Below are 19,325 nucleotides of genomic sequence, written 5' to 3'. Positions count from 1 at the left end.
CTCATTAACTTGACCACAGAGATTTGAGAAACCTCTTCATCCCGATGAGCCTCTCCTTTGAAAATAATGGTTTGCACATGAGGGTCTTAGGAAAAAAAGAAGCGTGTCTGGTTACTAGCAAATCTGAGAAAATCTGACTTTTATACTAAGAGCAGTAACTAATGGAACTAATAATAGCAAGTAGAAATGAATGACTTTCCGCTGTTGTCACACAAGAGCCGTAATACTAAATTTCTGTTACTAATAGTACCCTGCATTCTTGTATGGCTTTAATCTGAAGAGCATTCAGATTCTTATGACGGTAGGGGTAAGAATAGGGATATTTCAAACTCATTTCTCCAAAGTTAGGCTGCACAGCGTGCAGCTTGAAATGACTCTCCATGGGTCTAGCCACCCAGATTTAGCCACCCAGTCTAGCCACAGAGTTCTGAAAATTTGAACGTGAGTGTTGATAGGCACGGCAAGATTATAAATACAAGCTTCCCTGCTTACATTTCCTCTGAGAAACACCTCTGGATAATTTGTCAAGTTTTATCAATTCTGATCATTCGTAGCTCTTGTTTGGTTAAGATGACAATGTAAAAGCACATCCGACATGGAACAGTGATGAGTGGCAAGGGGGTCCAGGTCTTTGGCAAACTGGCTCTTTCTTTCACTCATTTTCTCTCCCAATAATACCATTTCCCATATACGTAATGAATGGGATTCATTCAGCCAGACTGTACCCTTCTGGAAGTTAGTAACCTGTCAAATAATTAGGCAGCTAGGCTACTTAAGGGACCTAATGAGACAGAATTGTACTATTTATAGCTCTCCAATCAGGTAGTCACCTGATATTATTCAGCTTCAAGTGCCTACAGGTTGCTTTTTTTCTTCCATTGACTGTAGAGGGAGCCATGACAATTTGCTTGAACTAGACGCTTCCCTCCAAGTTTTCTAATTTTTAGGTGAGACGAGTGCTACCTTTAGTGTATAGAATGAACCCACAAAATTTACTGCCGTAAGGAGACAGCATAACTGTAGTTGGACAGGCATTTAGTAGACCAGCCCAAACGATCGTGGGGGAAAAGTTAACTTTGAAGAAATTAAACGTCTTTACGGCTGCACTTTGCCTCGATTGTCTACAGCCTGCTGGGACGCTGCAGAGCATCGCTCGGTATATAAAGGTATTTAAAGGATTGAAAAATCATCGTTTCTCCTCTCTTTCTTCCCCCCACCCCATCCTGGCCCGGACGACCCAGGAGGAGCCAGACGAGGGGCGGCGAAAAGATGGGGTGGCGCGCGGCGGCGAGGGCACTCTCCGTGGTGCTGATCCTGGGGCTGGGGCTGCCGCCGGGCGCCCGGGGCTGTCCCCAGCCCTGCGCCTGCTACCTCCCCACCGAAGTCCACTGCACCTTCCGGTCCTTAGCCGCCGTGCCGGCAAGGATTCCCGCACACGTGGAAAGAATCAATGTTGGGTTCGTATGGCAGTTTGTCGCAAACAGTTTGACGTTCTTGGTGCGGAATCCTGGAACGCTTCGCACGCGTGCGAGGTAGCGGCATCTCTGTGCCTGCTTTTTAAGTGGAATTGCGGAGGTGGGTGGTTACTTGCAGGCGCTGTGTTTCAAACTCCAAAATTAATGGCATGGAGAAGGTTTTACTGTAGCCCTCATGTTTCAAAGAAAAGTTAATATTTTCAAGTAAATATTTACGTCATGGTGTCAGTTCTTCTTGGCAAATAGTACATGCAGTTTTTTTATAGTGTATAAAAAAATATATTGGATTAAACCTCCTAAGGATTTTCTACTGGATGTTGAATCACAGAATAGTCAGGGTTGGAGGGACCTCTGGAGATCATCTAGCCCAATCCCCCTGTCAAGGCAGGTTCATCTAGAGCAGGTTATACAAGAATGCATCCAGGTGGGAATATTATACCTGATGTAAAAAAACTATAGTAGGCATAAAATTCTATAATGAATCCAGGTAGCATTTTGGGAAAAAAAGAGACATCTTAAAGTATTACAGTAATAACAATGTTATTCCATTGCCTTTGGAGTTTGTTTTTTTGTTTTGGTTTGTTTTTTTCCAAGCAATTTAAACATAATATAAGTGGACATCAGTGTTTTGGGGAGAGATTGCTCAGCATCCAACTCACTTTCCTCTGCCAGGGTATTGCCAACTCACATTTATCTGTCAGATTGTGAGATGAGAAGGCAGGGGCAGTTGGTAGACTGCCTATCTAAAGTGCTGCCTAGGTCATTAAGTGACCTGGCATGGAGCAAGAGGCACAGTCCTCTTCTGCTTGATACCAGAGCTGCCTCATTACCTGGTATGAACTCAGCCTGACCACCCCATACAATTGATCGTACATGGACTGACAAGAGGGACCTTGATTTCTTTTTTTTCCTTCTCTTTATCCACCAGCACTTTATGCATCTAAGGCCTAATTTTAGTCTTAAAATGGCCTTATACTCAGTAAATCTCTATTAGAGCAATCTGTTCTTTCATGCCATTTTTGAGTCAAAAATACCTGCCTCTCACACCACATTCAAACCCACACATATTCACCTTTCCCCCATATGTCAACATTCTATGACAAATTCTATCCCTAAACTGCTTTTGAAAATGGTATATAGGCTTCTAAGTTACTTAGGCATTTTGGCTGGTTTTTTTGGGTTTGGGTTTTTTTTGAGAAAGATATATTATTTTATACTCAGCATAGAAGCGCTTTCCTGTCTTTTTATTTCATCACTACGAATGACATTGTCTGAGTTGTGTCCTTTCCCAGGAAGGAACAGTCTTAACTATTGTTGTGGAATTTGTTTCATTTTGGAAAAGAGCTTTTACCATATTCTATTGTAAGAAATATATATTCCTATGTATTTAGGAAGTAAAGATTATTTTCCTAACTGGAAATAATTTAAGAAAATTTGTTATTTAGAGAAGTTTATATCTTTAAAAAGGGCTAATGTCAAATTAAGGAATTTTAATAGAATGACTGCTATAAGCCTAGCAGATCTGTATTAGGACTAAAAATATCAAAAGAGTAACGTACATTTTTAGAAAATTCTGAATCTTCAGATAGATAGCACGGTGAGGATCTAACAGTATTTCCTCCATATTTAAAGTATTTTAATTTCTCATCTCTTCCCTTCCTATCTAAAAAGTGTTAAAAAAGTAGGAAAAAATCTTTAAAATTTGATGCTTACTTTAGAGACTTCATGCCCAGGTTAGCTCATATGTTTGATTTTATGTCTACATATGGAAAACCCAAATATGGAGCTAGTCCACCAGACCTAAGGATTCCGTATTGGCAAATAAAACCTGATTTATTTTTCCAAAGTGAAGCTAAATTGTTCTCAAAAAGTAGGTTTTCTGTATTCCTTTTCTAAAAGGAGATTCTAGGCTCAAATTATATAATAGGAGGGTCAATTCCTAGATCTTATGTAATTAGTTGATGTAGCCAATTACATGTTGTAACAGTAAGTGAAGCAGGATGTGACTTCTTGCTTCTCATGCTGCTTGGGAGATATTAATTTTTAATCTCCTCTTTCCAAATCTTTATTCATTTATTGTTAGATGCTGTTTTGGCAACACTGCAGCCCATCTAGTTTTCCAGGCTCCATAGCATCACTAGTTGGCTACAGGCCATTAATTTATTATCATTCCATAAACTGAGCTGCATGGAAAAACATACTGACAACTATTAGAACTTAAGCACCTATTTATTACTCTTACTTCTAAATTATGACTAAAGTGCCACAAATTGGGTTAACATAAACATGAAATAAGTATACTTGGCCTTGTAAAAATGTTTCAGTAACTCCTGGCCCTTTGACAATGCATTAAGATCCCTCCAATTTTTTTCCTGAAAGTTAGGCTGTACTAATTTTACATTTGCACTCCATGACAGTCAGTGCATAAAATGTAACTGATTTTTTTTCTAGGTTTAACAGTATACAGTCTATATACGAAAACTCCTTTGCAGGACTTACAAAACTGGAATTGCTCATGATACATGGGAATGACATTCAGAATATACCTAATGGTGCTTTGAAAGATCTTGTGTCTCTACAGGTAATGCTCAGGTCTTCCTAAATTTCATAAAATCTAACTTCCATGAATAACAAGACAAAAATAAATGTTTTCTGTAGTGCCTTTCTTGGGATTAAGATACTGTTTTCCCTCCAAATACATTGGAGATTTGTTAACTATGTCTGAGTTATATTTGATAATGCCAACTAATACTCAGTTGTCTTCTCCCTCTTTGACCAGCATGTCATTTTTCAGTGGTGCAAAGGAATTTGAATGCAGGAGGAAAATGCTTGCATGCTTGCTATTCTGTTTGAATGTAGATCAAACCCCAGAGTTAATCTCTTCTATTATTTTTTTGGTTTTAGGTTTTCAAAATAAGTTACAATAAATTGAAAGTCATAACTGGCCAAACTCTCCGAGGACTTTCAAGCTTAATGAGACTGCACATGGACCACAACAGAATTGAGTTTATTCATCCAAATTCTTTTAATGGATTAACTTCTCTGAGACTGGTCCACTTAGAAGGAAATTTGCTTCAGCAGCTTCACCCTGACACCTTTTCAACATTTATGGTCCTTGATTATTTCAAACTGTCAACAGTAAGACATCTCTACCTGTCTGAAAATGCTCTTAGGACCTTGCCTACAGAGATGTTTCAAGGCATGCCACTGCTGGAAAATCTTTACCTTCATGGGAATCCATGGGCCTGTGACTGCAGTTTAAAGTCGCTTCTTGAATGGAATGAGGTTTCTGGAGGTAGGAACAAAAGTACCATGGCTTCTTCAACTCATAAAGTTAAGGGTTTTTTTTTTCCTATTGTGCATATGGATGGTTTTGTTATTTCCTGAGTATTATTACCTACATGATATCTATGGACACTATTATGTTCCATTACCATTCAATAAATGCATGTATTGAAAAAGCAGTATAAAGAAGTATAAAGTATAAAGCAGTATAAAGCAGTATAAAGAGGAAGCAGTTGTATGTCACTAACTAAAGATCTGTATTTGATTACAAAGGAATTAGCCATTACATTCAAGACACAAAAAGTGATAGTAAAGTTTATAATTGGAATGAGGAGATAGGTTACAACCTGTTAGTGTGTTCCTTTGCACAGCAGTACACTTTTGACTAAGGGCTGGCAATTGTCCTCAGCTAACAAAGCTAGTTACTGTTCTTTCATGGAAGATGGGAATATTGCTTAGCCAAAGAAGGACTGGAAATCAAGTTTCCAAATTCCTGGATAGGCCCTTTAACTTTGAGGCTATTGGTGTTAAAGCTGTTATGTATTATGTGTCCTTCCTGTCTATCTTATTTTTCTTCAACAACCAGAACTTTCTTTTATTATGGAGCAAATCTGTTTTAAGTATTTTCAGAGAACACCTACAATCCTACATTTTTTTTTCCTAAAATAATTGGTCTGTCTTCATTCAGACATAGTTGTGATACATATATCACACTGCTTAGTCATAGAATGGTTTGGGGTTGAAGGGCACTCTAAAAGGCATCTAGCTTTGGGTTGGAAGGGACCTCTAAAGGTCATCTAGTCCAACCCTCCTGGAGTGAGTAGGGACACCTTCATCTAGATCAGGTTGCTCAGAGCCCTGTCCAGCCTGACACTGAATGTTTCCAAGGATGGAGCTTCTACCTCCGCTATGGGCAACCTGTTCCAGAACATTAAGCAAGAACATTTCTGGTCATGTGCAGAAGCAAAATACTGGAAGAAAAAAAAAAACAAACCCAAACCATTTTTCTAATGTCTCTAGATCAGAAATACACTAAATGAGGATTGTTTTTAATGTCAGTTTTTAATTTAGGCATCTTAGATCACTGATGCCCCATCTCAGGCGAAAGGGACTGGTGTTACACGAGAGCTGCCGCTAAGATAGTTAAGAGGGAATTGTCATTTAATTGCAGCTGAAAATGTCTCAAATGACTGCTGGAGTCACAAGGTTTATATAATGATTTGGAGCATATATGGTGGGTGATGGTGGGTCTTGTCATCTTAGAATATGTAATTCATTTCAGTTTTGCACTTAGCTATAGGACAGTACTTTTAAGAATATGTGATACTTGAATGTGTAATCTAAGTGTCCCTGCTTCAACTGATACTTGAGGCATCTAACTTTGATATTATTTTTCTTTGACTTAGATTTTAATATTCTTACATAGTTTCCTTGATCCAAATGAACATGTGTATTTAGTGTACAGATGTTGAACTGTAAATTGTAAGAATGAAATATTAGGTGAACTTTCTTTCCGTGTGCAGTGTTGGCTTGTTAGCATTTTTATTCAACTAGATTTCTTTTTTACACTACAAAAGTACTGATTATTGGAGAGAGGAAAGAATTTATCCATGCCATTGTCATGTATGACAGATTTTGCATCTTTGTATAAATATAACGTTAACTTCTTTGTGAATTCTATCCAGATGGAGAGAAGAGTGTCTCTGCCCATGGCAGGGGATTGGAACTAGATGACCTTTAAGGTCCCTTCCAACACAAACTATTCTATGATTCTATGGAGTTATTAAAGTTCTTCAGACTAGTGTGGCCACTGCCAAGTTGATTGTAGGCCAGTTGTGTCATGAAATGTGCTTTCCTTATCTTTGAAACATCATATCTGAATGACAAACTGGTTCAGTTAAATATTCCATTTGTAGGAACTTCTCAGGAAAATTGATTTGTCAGACCAACAAAGCATATATTTTTCAATTAAAAAATTGTATGAATTTTTGCCACTCTTCTCCCCTTCTCCTAGCATTTTTCCTTATAACCCACCCATATATTGTTCGTTCATTTAAACATCCCTCATTCCTCAGGAGTGATCAGCATGACACTTTTTCCTAGAATAACAACAATACGTTTTATTTACAACATGGTTCCAAGCTAAATATGTAAGGCAACATTTGACACTCTAATGAGCACAACAATGTAATAAATATATAACTGGTTTGGCAGACAGCAGTGTTTCTGGCATTGATGGAAGAGATGAGTCAAGGTTATAAATTCCCATTTTAACACTCCTTCTCTGCTTTAGTTTCTGTTTTATCATGACAAAGTTTACAGTTATTTCAGAAGTCAGGGAAGAAGTGGCACTTTTATTTTTTTTGCTGCTGACAAATAGGTTGTAAGTGAAGGAGCTAATCAGCAAGTTTTGGTTGCTACAGTAGATGTTTTGTGTAACCCCAGTACTGTTCTTAATTAATAGAGAAAAATAAAAAGCATCCTGGATTACTTAATGAGGAAGTCCAGCATTTCTCAGGTAAATACTGCACTTTTGAAAGCGGAGAGGACTAAGTCCTCTTCATATTACGTACGCAGGTTAGATGAGTAGACTGTCACTGTACAATGCCAACTTTTTGACACAGCATGTATTTTTATTGACTTTAAAATGTTGCTCTGAACGCTTCAATTTCTACACAGTTTATTCAGAGGCAGTGAATCTAATTTTCAGGAGGATGATTTTCAGGATCCTCTCATTAATTCAGAAGAAATTATGTAATTTAGTGAATCAGACACTCATTCAACTGTGAAAACAAAGAGGTGCCATTTTAAAAGCCTTGCCTTATGTGTCGTGTGCCATAATATGTTCCTCATGCGGTCCATTTCACACTTTTGAGAGTTCTGTAACTCCAGAACAGAGTTCTTCAGCTTACCTAGCTTTTGTGTCCTCCCTTCCTCCTTTTTTTCTTTTTTTTTTTTTTGTCTTGCAGGTGTTTTAAAATGCAAAAAAGACAAAGCCTATGAAGGGGGACAGCTCTGTCCCAAGTGCAACAGCCCAAAACAGCTACAGAAAGAAGATATTCAAAACTTGAAAGATATTTCCTGTAGGAAACCTGTCATTCAGTCCTCACTGAGGCAGAATAGCAGCAGTCAAGATGAAGAAGACGGTGACAGTTATGAACTCCCTCTGGAAGCGCTTCAGTCCTCTCCATGGAACATCACTCTAAATATGACTGATGAGCATGGCAATGTAGTCCACCTGAACTGTGAAATCAAAAAACCAACAGGCTCTACCAAAATTCAGTGGAATCAAATCCAGACCCAGGAAATTGATATAAATGCTACAATTTCACTGGACTTTGAATGTCCAATGAATCGAGAAAACTATGAAAAACTATGGAAGCTTATAGCGTATTACAGTGAAGTACCTGTCAAATTAGAGAGAGAATTTATGCTCAGCAAAGAGCCTAAAATAAGCTATCGGTACAGGCAAGGCTCAGATTATGATGCTCTTTACTATACAGGTGTAAAAGCTCAAATACTGGCTGAGCCTTCCTGGGTGATGCAACCTCTTATAAATATCCAATTAAATAGGCGCCAGAGTACAGGGAAAAAAGTAGTGCTATCTTATTTTACTGTTTTTTCTCAGACAATTCACACCAAAGACACCAGGCAGCAGAGAAGCTGGGTAATGATAGAGCAAAACCAAAGCACAAGGACAGCGCAGAGTGTGGTGGAAGGGTCAGAGTGTCAGCTGAGCTGCAGTGTGAAAGCCTCTGGCAGCCCTTCTGTTCAGTGGCTCTTTCCAGATGGGACTAAACTGCAGGCACCGTTTAATCAGAAAGACAGTAGGTTTTCCATTCTCAGTAGTGGCCAGCTAATAATCAAAGCAGTGAGTTACACTGATAGTGGTTTGTACCATTGTGTTGCCCAAGTGAGAGATGATGTGGACATAATGGCTTACAGACTTCTAGTGCAGCCTCCAGCTATTCAGGTAGCTGATTCAGACATAGTTAGAGTTGAAAAAAACGTTGGAGATCCAATAGTTTTGCCATGCAATGCAGTTGCCACCCCAGAGCCACAGTTGAGCTGGATTCTTCCAAACAGCCAGGTACTTAATGATTTATCAAACTCTTCAAAAGGATTTATTTTAGACAATGGTACTTTGCTTATTCCAAAAAGCCATGTCAGTGACAGTGGCCATTACAGATGTGTGGCTGTCAATCAGCAAGGATCAGATCAGTTTGCTGTAAGGGTCACAGTAAATAAAATGGTGTCTGACAGGTCATTTAAAAGGATAAAGCTAAAAAAGCGCCCTGGCTCAAAAAGTTCATCAAAAACAAGAGTGCGGGTCATAGATGATGGAGAGGGATCAGGGGCAGGTGGGGTGAATGAGTTCTCACGAAGAAAGAACCACCTGAAAGACCGGGAAATATCCTTTAAACAAAAAAATGAGCAGGTGCCAGAGGCTCAAATTAAAAAGCGGAAGAAAGGGAGACGGAAAATGAAAATCTGGAAGAGTACTGATAGAACCCAAGACAGCAATGTTGCAGAAGGCCGGAGAGTATTTGAATCTCGAAGGAGAATTAATATGGCAAGCAAGCAGATTAATCCACAGCATTGGGCTGACATTTTGGCAAAGGTCCGTGGGAAGAATCTTCCTAGAACGACGACAGCTGCAGCGATTTCTCTAACAACTGCGCTGCCATCAGTCATGCAGAAAATTACTTCAGTCCCTCATCCAGTAGCCAGCCCTCCACCTTCAGAGACAGCAGCTGATGTGGTGGATTCCTCTGCTGATGCATCACCTGTGGGTGAAGATGAGCCATTCTCAGTCACTGCTTCCCGCAGCACTAAAGCATTTTCAGTCCAGTCCATGTTAACAGGGCCAGAAACTGAACCCTTCTCCAACCACAGGGCTTTGCGAACACCTGCAACTCTATACTCTGTAGAAATCCCTGTGTCAGGTCCATACTTGACTCCTGCCTCTGAAACTGTGGAACCTGAAGGCCAGCAGCATCTTGTTGTCAGAGCTGATAATTCAGTTGTAGTCAAAGAAAATATCCATGCTCTCCCTGAAGAGCCTCTAACTAGAGAAATTGTAACGAACTTTCCTGATATTCAGAGCAGTTCATTCACAGTGGAAAATGTGGATAGAACTGTATCTTCTTCAGCAGAGGAAAATTCTGCTTTTGCTGAGCTACCGCTTGATGCTACTCTCCTAGCTGAATCTCAGACTGTGGATCTTCATAGAGTTTTGGAGACAAGCGTGAAGTTAAATGAAGTGGACCCGATGAAAGCTGACACCATAATTTTAACGCCTTCTCAGTTAGATGAGATCATCCCAACAGATCCTGTAGGCACTACTACCATTTCTTCTTCTGTTTTTCCATTTCTTACAGAAAAGAGCAGTGACATGATACACCAGCAAAAAGAAGTATCCACTGGTCAGACAAAAATGACAGACTTAAGTACAGGTTTTCCAGCTGTCACACCCATCAGGGTTCAGAGCAAGGAAGAACCTGAGACCCACAGGAATACAGTGACTCAAGAAAGCATTTCCAGCAGTTATGCAGAGAGTTTTCAGGGAGGACAACACAGAAACCTGGCTACTCCAAAACCAGATCCCACATTCCTTTTGCCAAGTACTAATGCTCTTCATAAAAGTGCAGGGGGGATGCAAACTGCTTCTTCCAGGAGTAGATTGACTACTGTGGCCACAATAACTCCCTCTAGAAAGACCATGCCTTCACTTGTTACTCACCATGCAAGAAAAAGGCCTTATGGGAGAAGGAGATTGAGGCCAAACAGAATCCGACAAAGACCAAAACCTTTCCCTCCTGTTGTTTCAGCCACTGAGGCAATGCCTACTATTCTAAGGACACCTGGATTTGAAGCTGTGACCAAAACAACTTCTGCAATTCCTGAAAGTCCTGATCTTAAAAACAGCATCAAAATACAGGCTAAGAAAGAAGAGCGTATGGAATTCACTCCTTCATTAGTTACTGATCCCGTTGTGTTGGAGAAAACTACCAAAATCAGAGAGGTGGTCACAGCTTCCTTCTTTAGGCCTACTGCTTCTCCACCTGAAGAAAAACATGTGACACTCTCTACTGCTCCTGAAACCTTGGCGCTTCCAGTGACTGCACCTACCACAATTTTATCATCATATGTTGTACATGATGCAGTTCCCACAAAAAAATCAAGCACATCTCTGAAACAGGGGCAAAGTGAAGTGCCAGCATACCACTCGCTAGACAATATATCTGAGGAGAAGAGCATTAGGGTAGATTCTAAAACCATGGATACTAAGGCAGAACAATCAAGCACAACAACTTCTGACCATATTAAAAGCTCGATACTATCAACAAAACCAGAATCTCAGGAAGAACCTATCCTGTTTGAATCAGAAGTTGTGGTTAATGAAACAACTACTGCAATGTTCCAGCAGATATATCCCACTATGACTGACTCGAGTATTACTATTGGCACAGGGAAAGTTTTTAAGGACCTCTCAGTTTCAAAGGAGCCATGGAAGCCCACAGTATCTTTAGAAACACCAGCAATAACTGAGCCATCTCAGCAACATGAGATGATTATTTTGTCCTCCTCCTTCAGCACAACAGAAACTCAAACTTTTCCACTTAGAGAAACAAAGAAACCTGTTGCTTCTCAGAATGGGACAAAGCCATCTATCTTGAATAAAAAAGATGCTGTGTCATATGTATTTCACAATCATCCTACTTTGCAGACCACTGAAAACCCTCCAACTACATCTACTGCCCTTATTCCATCTATAAAACTTGACATTCTTCCCCCTTCCATTTCAAGCACTTCATCTCCTTCTATTTATTATACCACCGAGGAAAGTAATGCTTTCAATCAAGAAAGGTTCCCAGAAGCAAAGCAAGTTGAAGCAGATGGTGACAAAATAGTGGTGAGCTCAAGACAGAATGTGCACCCTACTCCTTCCTCTAGCCAAAACAGGATTAACATACAGTCAAAAGAGGAGCAATTCAGAGAGATGTATAGCAGTAAGTCAAACAACAGTTTGCTGCTAAATCCAAACCTTCCCCATCCACCCGCTGGAGTGATACCAAGCCTAAACCAAAGACTGCCTGTTGTGCCTCCAAAACATGTTCTGGTAAGAGGCACCGTGAAGCCTCCATATATGGTAACACAAGGTCCATTTCGCTATTTTATAACACACCAGCCTCTTCACTACACCAATAAACCAGAGATAACAGCATATGCAGCACATACCATCCATGATAAAAAATCTTTTGCCTCTCAGAGAGAAACAACTACCCCAACACAAGCCTCTCCATTTCACAAAAATCCACTCACTTCAAGCAAGTTTGGTAATCAGGGTCAGAACAGACACAATATTAATTCAAGATTTTTTGGAAATAACTATGTTCCAGATAACAGAGGCACAGCAGGAAGACTACCAAGTCAAGGGATCCCCTATTATCCCAGTTCCAGAATACCATTCCTTTACAACAGAACAAGGATATTCCCTCACTTAAGTATCCATCCTAAACCAGTGGCCCCTAGTCAACTAGTCCCAAAAGACACAAATGAGAAGAAGGTTTCCCAGACCTCTCCTACTAGGATTACAGTGCAGAAAGCTACTGCTATTCCAGTGCCTCCAGTGCCACACGCAACAACCACCACATCACCACCACCAGCGACTTTGAAGATTACCCCTCCAGCCTTTCCGTCTCAGCACACAAAACCACAAATATCCACTACAGTCCATCCTTTTAAAATTGTCCATCATCATCATCATCAAAAAGTTCCATCTGTGCCTTATGTGGGTGGCGTTATGCCACGCAATTCAACTGTAATTCAGTCTTCCACTAATTTCAAGATAAGTGGAGAAAGACCTAAAATTAACACAAAAGGGTCTCAGAGCATATCCGTGATTGCTGAAACTGATGCTTTTATTCCTTGTGATGCAGTAGGGGAACCCAAGCCTTTTATTACGTGGACAAAAGTATCTACAGGTAAGACAGAGAAAAATGTATTTTTCCACACATTTTTTTAATGGGTACAAATACTGTTGCGTAGAAATGCAACATGATTGCAGGCATAGTAGAAAATACTGAGGAATTATTTCTGTCTCATTTAATAATTATAGATAAAATGTGACTAATTGCAACTAATCATTATAGGTAAAAATAACTTTGCAGTATTTCTTACAGTAAAAAAACCCTCTACCAATTAATGAGTTTATTTTTTGAAGAGGAAAGAACAGCTGACTGATTATTCGCAGTAGTTAGAATTTATGATGACAACACTTTTGAGTATGGGTTTGTTAACATTGCTGCCTTAAATATTGAGGTGTGTGTCATCTCCATAAGGAAAAGGAAAAGCGAAATTATGTAAAGACTTAAGAGGAATCGTAAAGCCTAAAGGCCTTAAAAATTCCCACACTGTACAGGCTTGCAAGCTAGTATGCGATAGAAACAAAGACCAATTTGAGCTATGGGGAGTGTTAGGAGATGTCATGTGATCTGTCTGAAGCTGTAGTTGGTGTTAAATAAATCTAAAATCTTCCATAAACCTTTTCCAATGTAGTGATGTATGTCTTCAAAACAAACCCTTTCACTTTCCTTTTCTTTCTTTTCTATCACCTTTCCAGGAGCTCTAATGACAGCCAACACTAGGTTACAAAGGTTTGAAGTCTGGAAAAATGGTACCCTGCTTATCCGAAATGTTCAACTTCAGGATCGTGGACAGTATTTGTGCACAGCACAGAACCTACATGGCATAGATAAAATGATCATTGTGCTCTCAGTTGTAGCTTACCAGCCCAAAATTTTACTGCCTCGCTATCGAGATGTCACGGTCTATTTTGGCGAGACCATAGCAATGGAATGTCAGGCTAGTGGGACTCCAAGCCCACATATTTCATGGATTTTCCCAGATAGGAAGATTTTGCAGACAGTTACCACCACAGAAAGCAGGATAATGCTTCATGAAAATCGAACCTTGTCTATCAAGCAAGCAACTTTTTCAGACCGAGGAGTTTACAAATGCGTAGCGAGCAATGCTGCAGGAGCGGACAGCATTGCAGTGAGGCTACACATCGCAGCCTTACCCCCCATCATCCAGCAGGATAAGCAAGAGAACATTTCCTTGCCCCTTGGTAGCAGTATTAACATCCACTGCACTGCCAAAGCAGCACCTTCTCCCAGCATCCGCTGGGTGGTCTTCGATGGCACGCAAATCCGACCGTCTCAGTTTATCAATGGGAATTTATTTGTTTTTCCCAATGGAACTCTATATATCCGCAATGTCTCCCCCAAGGATAGTGGGACCTATGAGTGCATTGCTGCTAACATGGTGGGAGCTGCCAGGAGAGCAATACAGCTCCATGTGAAGAAACACGCATCTAATGCTAAGATCACTGGGAGCTCTCCTCAGAGGACAGATGTGACGTATGGCAGCGTCCTGCATTTGGACTGTAGTGCTTCTGGAGACCCCTGGCCTAGGATATTATGGAGATTGCCTTCCAATTACACAGGTAAATAACTATTTGAGATGTCACAGCTAAATTCCAGTTTAGAGGAACTGAGAGAAAAGACCATTCATATCTGTACAAGTTTCATTCTGGACTTCTGTGAGTTTTGACTCACAGAAGTTTTACACTTCAGTAGAAAATAACACCATTTGGTATTTATGGTTGTTTAATTGTCAAAAGCACCATTAAAGTAATTGAATGTAACAAAGTAGAATTGCTTGGTTACAAGTGAGTAGAATTAATTTTCCATTTGCTTTTTGGTGAAGAATAAGTTAGACATTTCAGGCCATCTAATTATCTAACAATAGCAATGTTCCTTTTCTATTTTCAGTATTGTCGAGTTGTTTATTTTTCTCCCCAGGTTTCACTCAATAACTAATACTTAAAATATGATTTTGCAGCTCATATTATGTTTCTTTTTTTTTTTTTTTATTTCTTTACAGTAGCTTGGAGACTAGAATCAAAGTATTCAGCAATGGGACTTTGGTTGTTCATTCAGTTACAGATAAAGATGCAGGAGACTATTTGTGCGTGGCCCGCAATAAGATTGGGGATGACTATGTGGTCCTCAAAGTGAATGTGATGATGAAACCAGCCAAAATAGAACATAAGAATGAGAATAACCACAAGGTCAAGTACGGAGGGGATCTGAAAGTTGACTGTGTAGCTACAGGTCTGCCAAATCCTGAGATCTCCTGGGGTCTCCCAGATGGCAGCATGATCAATACCTTCATGCAGTCAGATGACAGTGGCAGCCGGACAAAGCGATACGTGGTCTTCAATAATGGAACCCTGTATTTCAATGATGTTGGACTGAGAGAGGAAGGGGACTACACCTGCTATGCTGAGAACCAGATTGGGAAGGATGAAATGAAAGTGCGGGTCAAAGTAGTGGCTGAGCCTGCAACTATCAGGAACAAAACATATGCCATTATTAATGTACCCTATGGTGATGTTGTCACAGTAGCATGTGAAGCCAAAGGAGAACCCACTCCCAAGGTGACCTGGCTCTCACCAACCAACAGGCCTATTCCTTCCCTATCTGACAAATACCAGGTATACAGGGATGGAACCCTCCTCATCCAAAAGGCCCAAAGATCTGACAGCGGTAACTATACTTGTGTAGTGCGGAACAGTGCTGGAGAAGATCGGAAAATTGTCTGGATCCATGTTAATGTTCAGCCTCCCAGAATCAATGGACATCTCAGTGCAATAACATCTGTGAGGGAGACAGCCATCAGGGACAGCCGGAAACTTATTAACTGCAAAGCTGAAGGCATCCCTGCTCCACGGGTCTTATGGGCTTTTCCAGAAGGAGTAATCCTGCCAGCTCCCTACTATGGGAACAGGATCACTGTGCATCATAATGGTACCTTGGACATTAGAGGGGTGAGGCAGACAGACGCGGTGCAGCTCATATGCATCGGACGGAATGAGGGGGGAGAAGCGAGACTGATAGTGCAGCTCCTTATCACAGACCATTTGGAGAAACCCTCCTTCAGGGACCCTGTCAATGAAAGGATCACTGCCATTGCTGGGCACAACATCAATCTGAACTGCTCAGTCCAGGGGAACCCCAAGCCCAGCACAAGCTGGATCCTTCCCAATGGCACTGAAGTGCTGAGTGGCAGCCGTCTGCACAGATTTTACCATAAGAGGGATGGGATCTTACACATCAGCAGCCTCTCTGCTGGGGATGCTGGGACTTACCGCTGTACAGCCAGAAACCCAGGAGGCTATGTGGAACGGGTAGTGTTCCTGAAGGTGGGACTCAGGCCAGAAATCAGCAACCAGTACAACAACCTGGTGAGCATCATCAATGGAGAAACTCTGCAGCTCCATTGCATCACCCAGCCAAACCAGCGGGCGCAGATCTCCTGGACGCTGCCCAATGGGATGGTACTGGACGCCCCCCAAGCTGTGGGTCGCTTTTCCCTGCTGGAGAATGGCTCACTGACAGTGCGTGAGGCTTCTGTATTTGACAGGGGCACTTACCTGTGCAAGGTGTCCACAGAGTATGGCACTTCTGTAATGAACGTGCCTGTCATTGTGATAGCCTATCCTCCCCGGATCACCAGCGAGCCAGCACCTGTCATCTATGCCAGGCCTGGAAATTCAGTAAAACTGAACTGCATGGCCATTGGAATTCCTAAAGCAGAAATAACTTGGGAGCTTCCAGACAAATCACATCTGACAACAGGAGCTCAATCCCGTCTGTATGGAAATAAATTCCTCCACCCTCAGGGGTCATTAGTCATCCAGCAGTCGACTCAAAGGGATGCGGGCTTCTATAAATGCACTGCTAAAAATATACTGGGCAGTGATTCGAAAACAACCTACATACACATATTCTAACACTAAAACAAATGCCTTTGGCTGGATGCTAGTGTTCAGGTCACTGCCAAGTGAGTCCAACAAGGAAAGTACTGCTTGCAACAAAGCCAAGAAGGCTGAGGGCAGAAAAAAATAAGTAATTAATCCTATTTTCATGCCAAGTGCATTGCTTTTCTACTCAACATGGTAGTAGGTCCCTGCAATAAAAGGAAGCAGTAGACATACTGCAAATGAGGATATTAACACATTGGAAAAGGTCTTTAAATTTTTGAAAGATTGTAGTGTTGTTTTTCATGCTATCCAATAGCATCTGAGACCTGAAGTACTCTATTCTTGTCAATAGTCCAAAGCTATTCCTTGTTTTAACAAGCACCTTAAAAGTACCAAAGAAGTATTAACTGTTAATAAATGAGCTGCAGTGATAGAAGTGCTTTAGCAAAACATAATTTTCTTTATACCCTGCAGCGCTTTTACATAATCTAGCCTTATAGAATATGATTACTAACCTTTCTGTTCATTCTATCAGCTCTTCAAAATCAAAGACTAACTTAGCAAATGAGAGTGATCTATTTTAATAAAAATACAGGCAGACATTAGTTACCTTAACATATGAGCAAACTTTTTCCAGCTACTAAGGACACCTCAGTCAAATCATTCATTATATATTTTATATATATTTTTAAATCAGACTATGAGACTGGAAAGAGTAACAATGAACTTGGTCTCATTTTATAAATTATTGGTCTTTACAAGACTCTGATACATTACAGTGTTTTATAATATTAAGGTCAATATATTGTACATTTTATAATAAAAAATATTTTCAAAAAAACATATTCACTGTGGTTTTCATTTTCTTTCGAGAAAGGGGAGCTCCAAACACTGAGAGTACAATGTTAGGTCAAAACCAGAGGTCATATAGTGTTATACATATTCTTTACATTTCTAAACATGATTTCCTAATAAAAATGTAACACTTCTGTTGTGTATATTTATTGATACATTTACAAGTTTTTCTTTTTCTTCAATCAAGGATGTTTTATTGGGTAAATTTATGATGTGATTTTTTATATATGTCAATTATACTATTTAAATAATTGCTACAAAATACTGAATATGCCCATCTTTCAACAAACAAATCCAATCAGAATTTTGCAGATGTTATGTCACCCATAAAACATATGGAATCTCTGAGCTATTCTTGAATTCTTAAAGTTCTGATTGTTCATAAAACTTTTTCTCATTTTTTAGAATAAGATGAAAATAGAAGATTTGTTTTAATTTCCTGTATTGATTAAAACATGACAGAAAGTAATATAAACTGTTTTTCTAATATTTAAACTTTGTAAAAACTGTAAACAAAAAATTCCTCACCCCACAAATTTATACAGTTTAGGAAAATTGTAAGCTGTTGCAAAATGTGTTTATCATGTTAAACAGAACTGAACTACTTGAAGTAAAACATACTTGATTAGAAGAAGGATGTTGAATTAAATTATAAGGACATTGCTGAAGATACAAGAGGAATAATTTATGTGGTAGAATATTTTATAAAACTTACTTTTTAAAAAGTCAGTGCAGGCTAAAATGTGGGTTTTACACAAGTTTTATTAAAAAAGCAGTTATGTTACTGGCCTAATTAAATAGCACTTAATTATGTCTTAGTTTCTCTTTTATGGTTTAAACTCTTGGTCCCTAAATCAGTGCGCAAGGTGAAGCATGTGTCTAAATACGTAAAAGGAATGCAGCTGCTTGTTAGAGTAGTTAATGAAGAAAGGGACAAGTGTTCAAATTTTAACTAGATTGTTCATGTGATCTTTTCTAATCTGGGTATTTTCCTCACACAAGTCACAGATTAGATATGTCTTTAGTTCATTTACTTAAGTTTAGCCATTTTTTGTATTATGGTAGTTCTTGGAAAAAGGTAATATAATTTAAAAAAAAACAAACCAAACTAAACCAAAACAACCCATCCTTTAAAAGAGTCTGAAGTCAGCATTTTAGCACTGGAATAGGAGTCAAGCACTTTTATTCATTTGACTGTCCAGTCTTCAGCTAACACTTACGTGAATTTAGAGACATTCTTGGATGCTGAAAGACTTCTATATATTTCCACTAAGCAGAGTTTTTTAATGTTAAGGGAAGAAAATAGAATCCAAAATAAAACGTTTCATCTGTTGGGATCAAACAAAGCATCTGATAATGTTTTATTCATCAATCCAGAATTTCCACTGCTGCCAGTAGAAGTTTTGGAAGCACCAGAAATGAAAGATTTGGCTCAAGACCTTTTCTTAATTCAAGTCAAGACCTGAATACTTGCAAAATTCCCTCAAAATTGAACTTAACATCTTTTTATGTGTTATAATTTCCATGACGTTTGCCTTTAACCCTTTCGTGAAAACATACTCCAAAACAGAGACCAATAAAATTTTCTCTTCCAAAATAAATGTAACTACAGCTTAACAAATATCATACTAACACTTTTTATACTCAAGCAGTGTTTAGCCATATGTCCTATCTGTCCTACATTCTTTTTCTGCTGAGATACCAGTTGCCCAGGATATCCATCTTGAGTTCTTTTTGTATAAATAAAGAAATTCATGAAGAAACCAAGTCTGTCCCAGGACTTCTATTCTTAGGCCTGAATCTGCATGTCACTCCATGTGCTGAATGATCCATCAAACGCAAGCAGTCATAGGACCGTGAATTTAAACCATAACTTC

The 19,325-nt window shown here is 39.5% G+C and overlaps 1 protein-coding gene across 1 annotated transcript; it reads left to right on the top strand.

Annotated features, from left to right (window-relative positions):
* Positions 1-1,284: 1,284 nt before the first annotated feature.
* Positions 1,285-17,421, top strand: MXRA5 (matrix-remodelling associated 5). Its single transcript, XM_010158753.1, is given in 6 exon segments — positions 1,285-1,457; positions 3,927-4,056; positions 4,380-4,770; positions 7,730-12,748; positions 13,387-14,290; positions 14,712-17,421. Coding segments are annotated over 5 exon segments (8,292 nt in total). The 5' UTR covers positions 1,285-1,457; positions 3,927-3,990; the 3' UTR covers positions 16,624-17,421.
* The last annotated feature ends 1,904 nt before the right edge of the window (positions 17,422-19,325 follow it).

The sequence above is a fragment of the Eurypyga helias genome, unplaced genomic scaffold, assembly GCF_000690775.1.
Source record: "Eurypyga helias isolate BGI_N326 unplaced genomic scaffold, ASM69077v1 scaffold6659, whole genome shotgun sequence".
NCBI lineage: Eukaryota > Metazoa > Chordata > Aves > Eurypygiformes > Eurypygidae > Eurypyga > Eurypyga helias.
The sequence above is the reverse complement of the archived record's forward strand: the minus strand, read 5'-3'. Positions and strand labels throughout refer to the sequence as shown.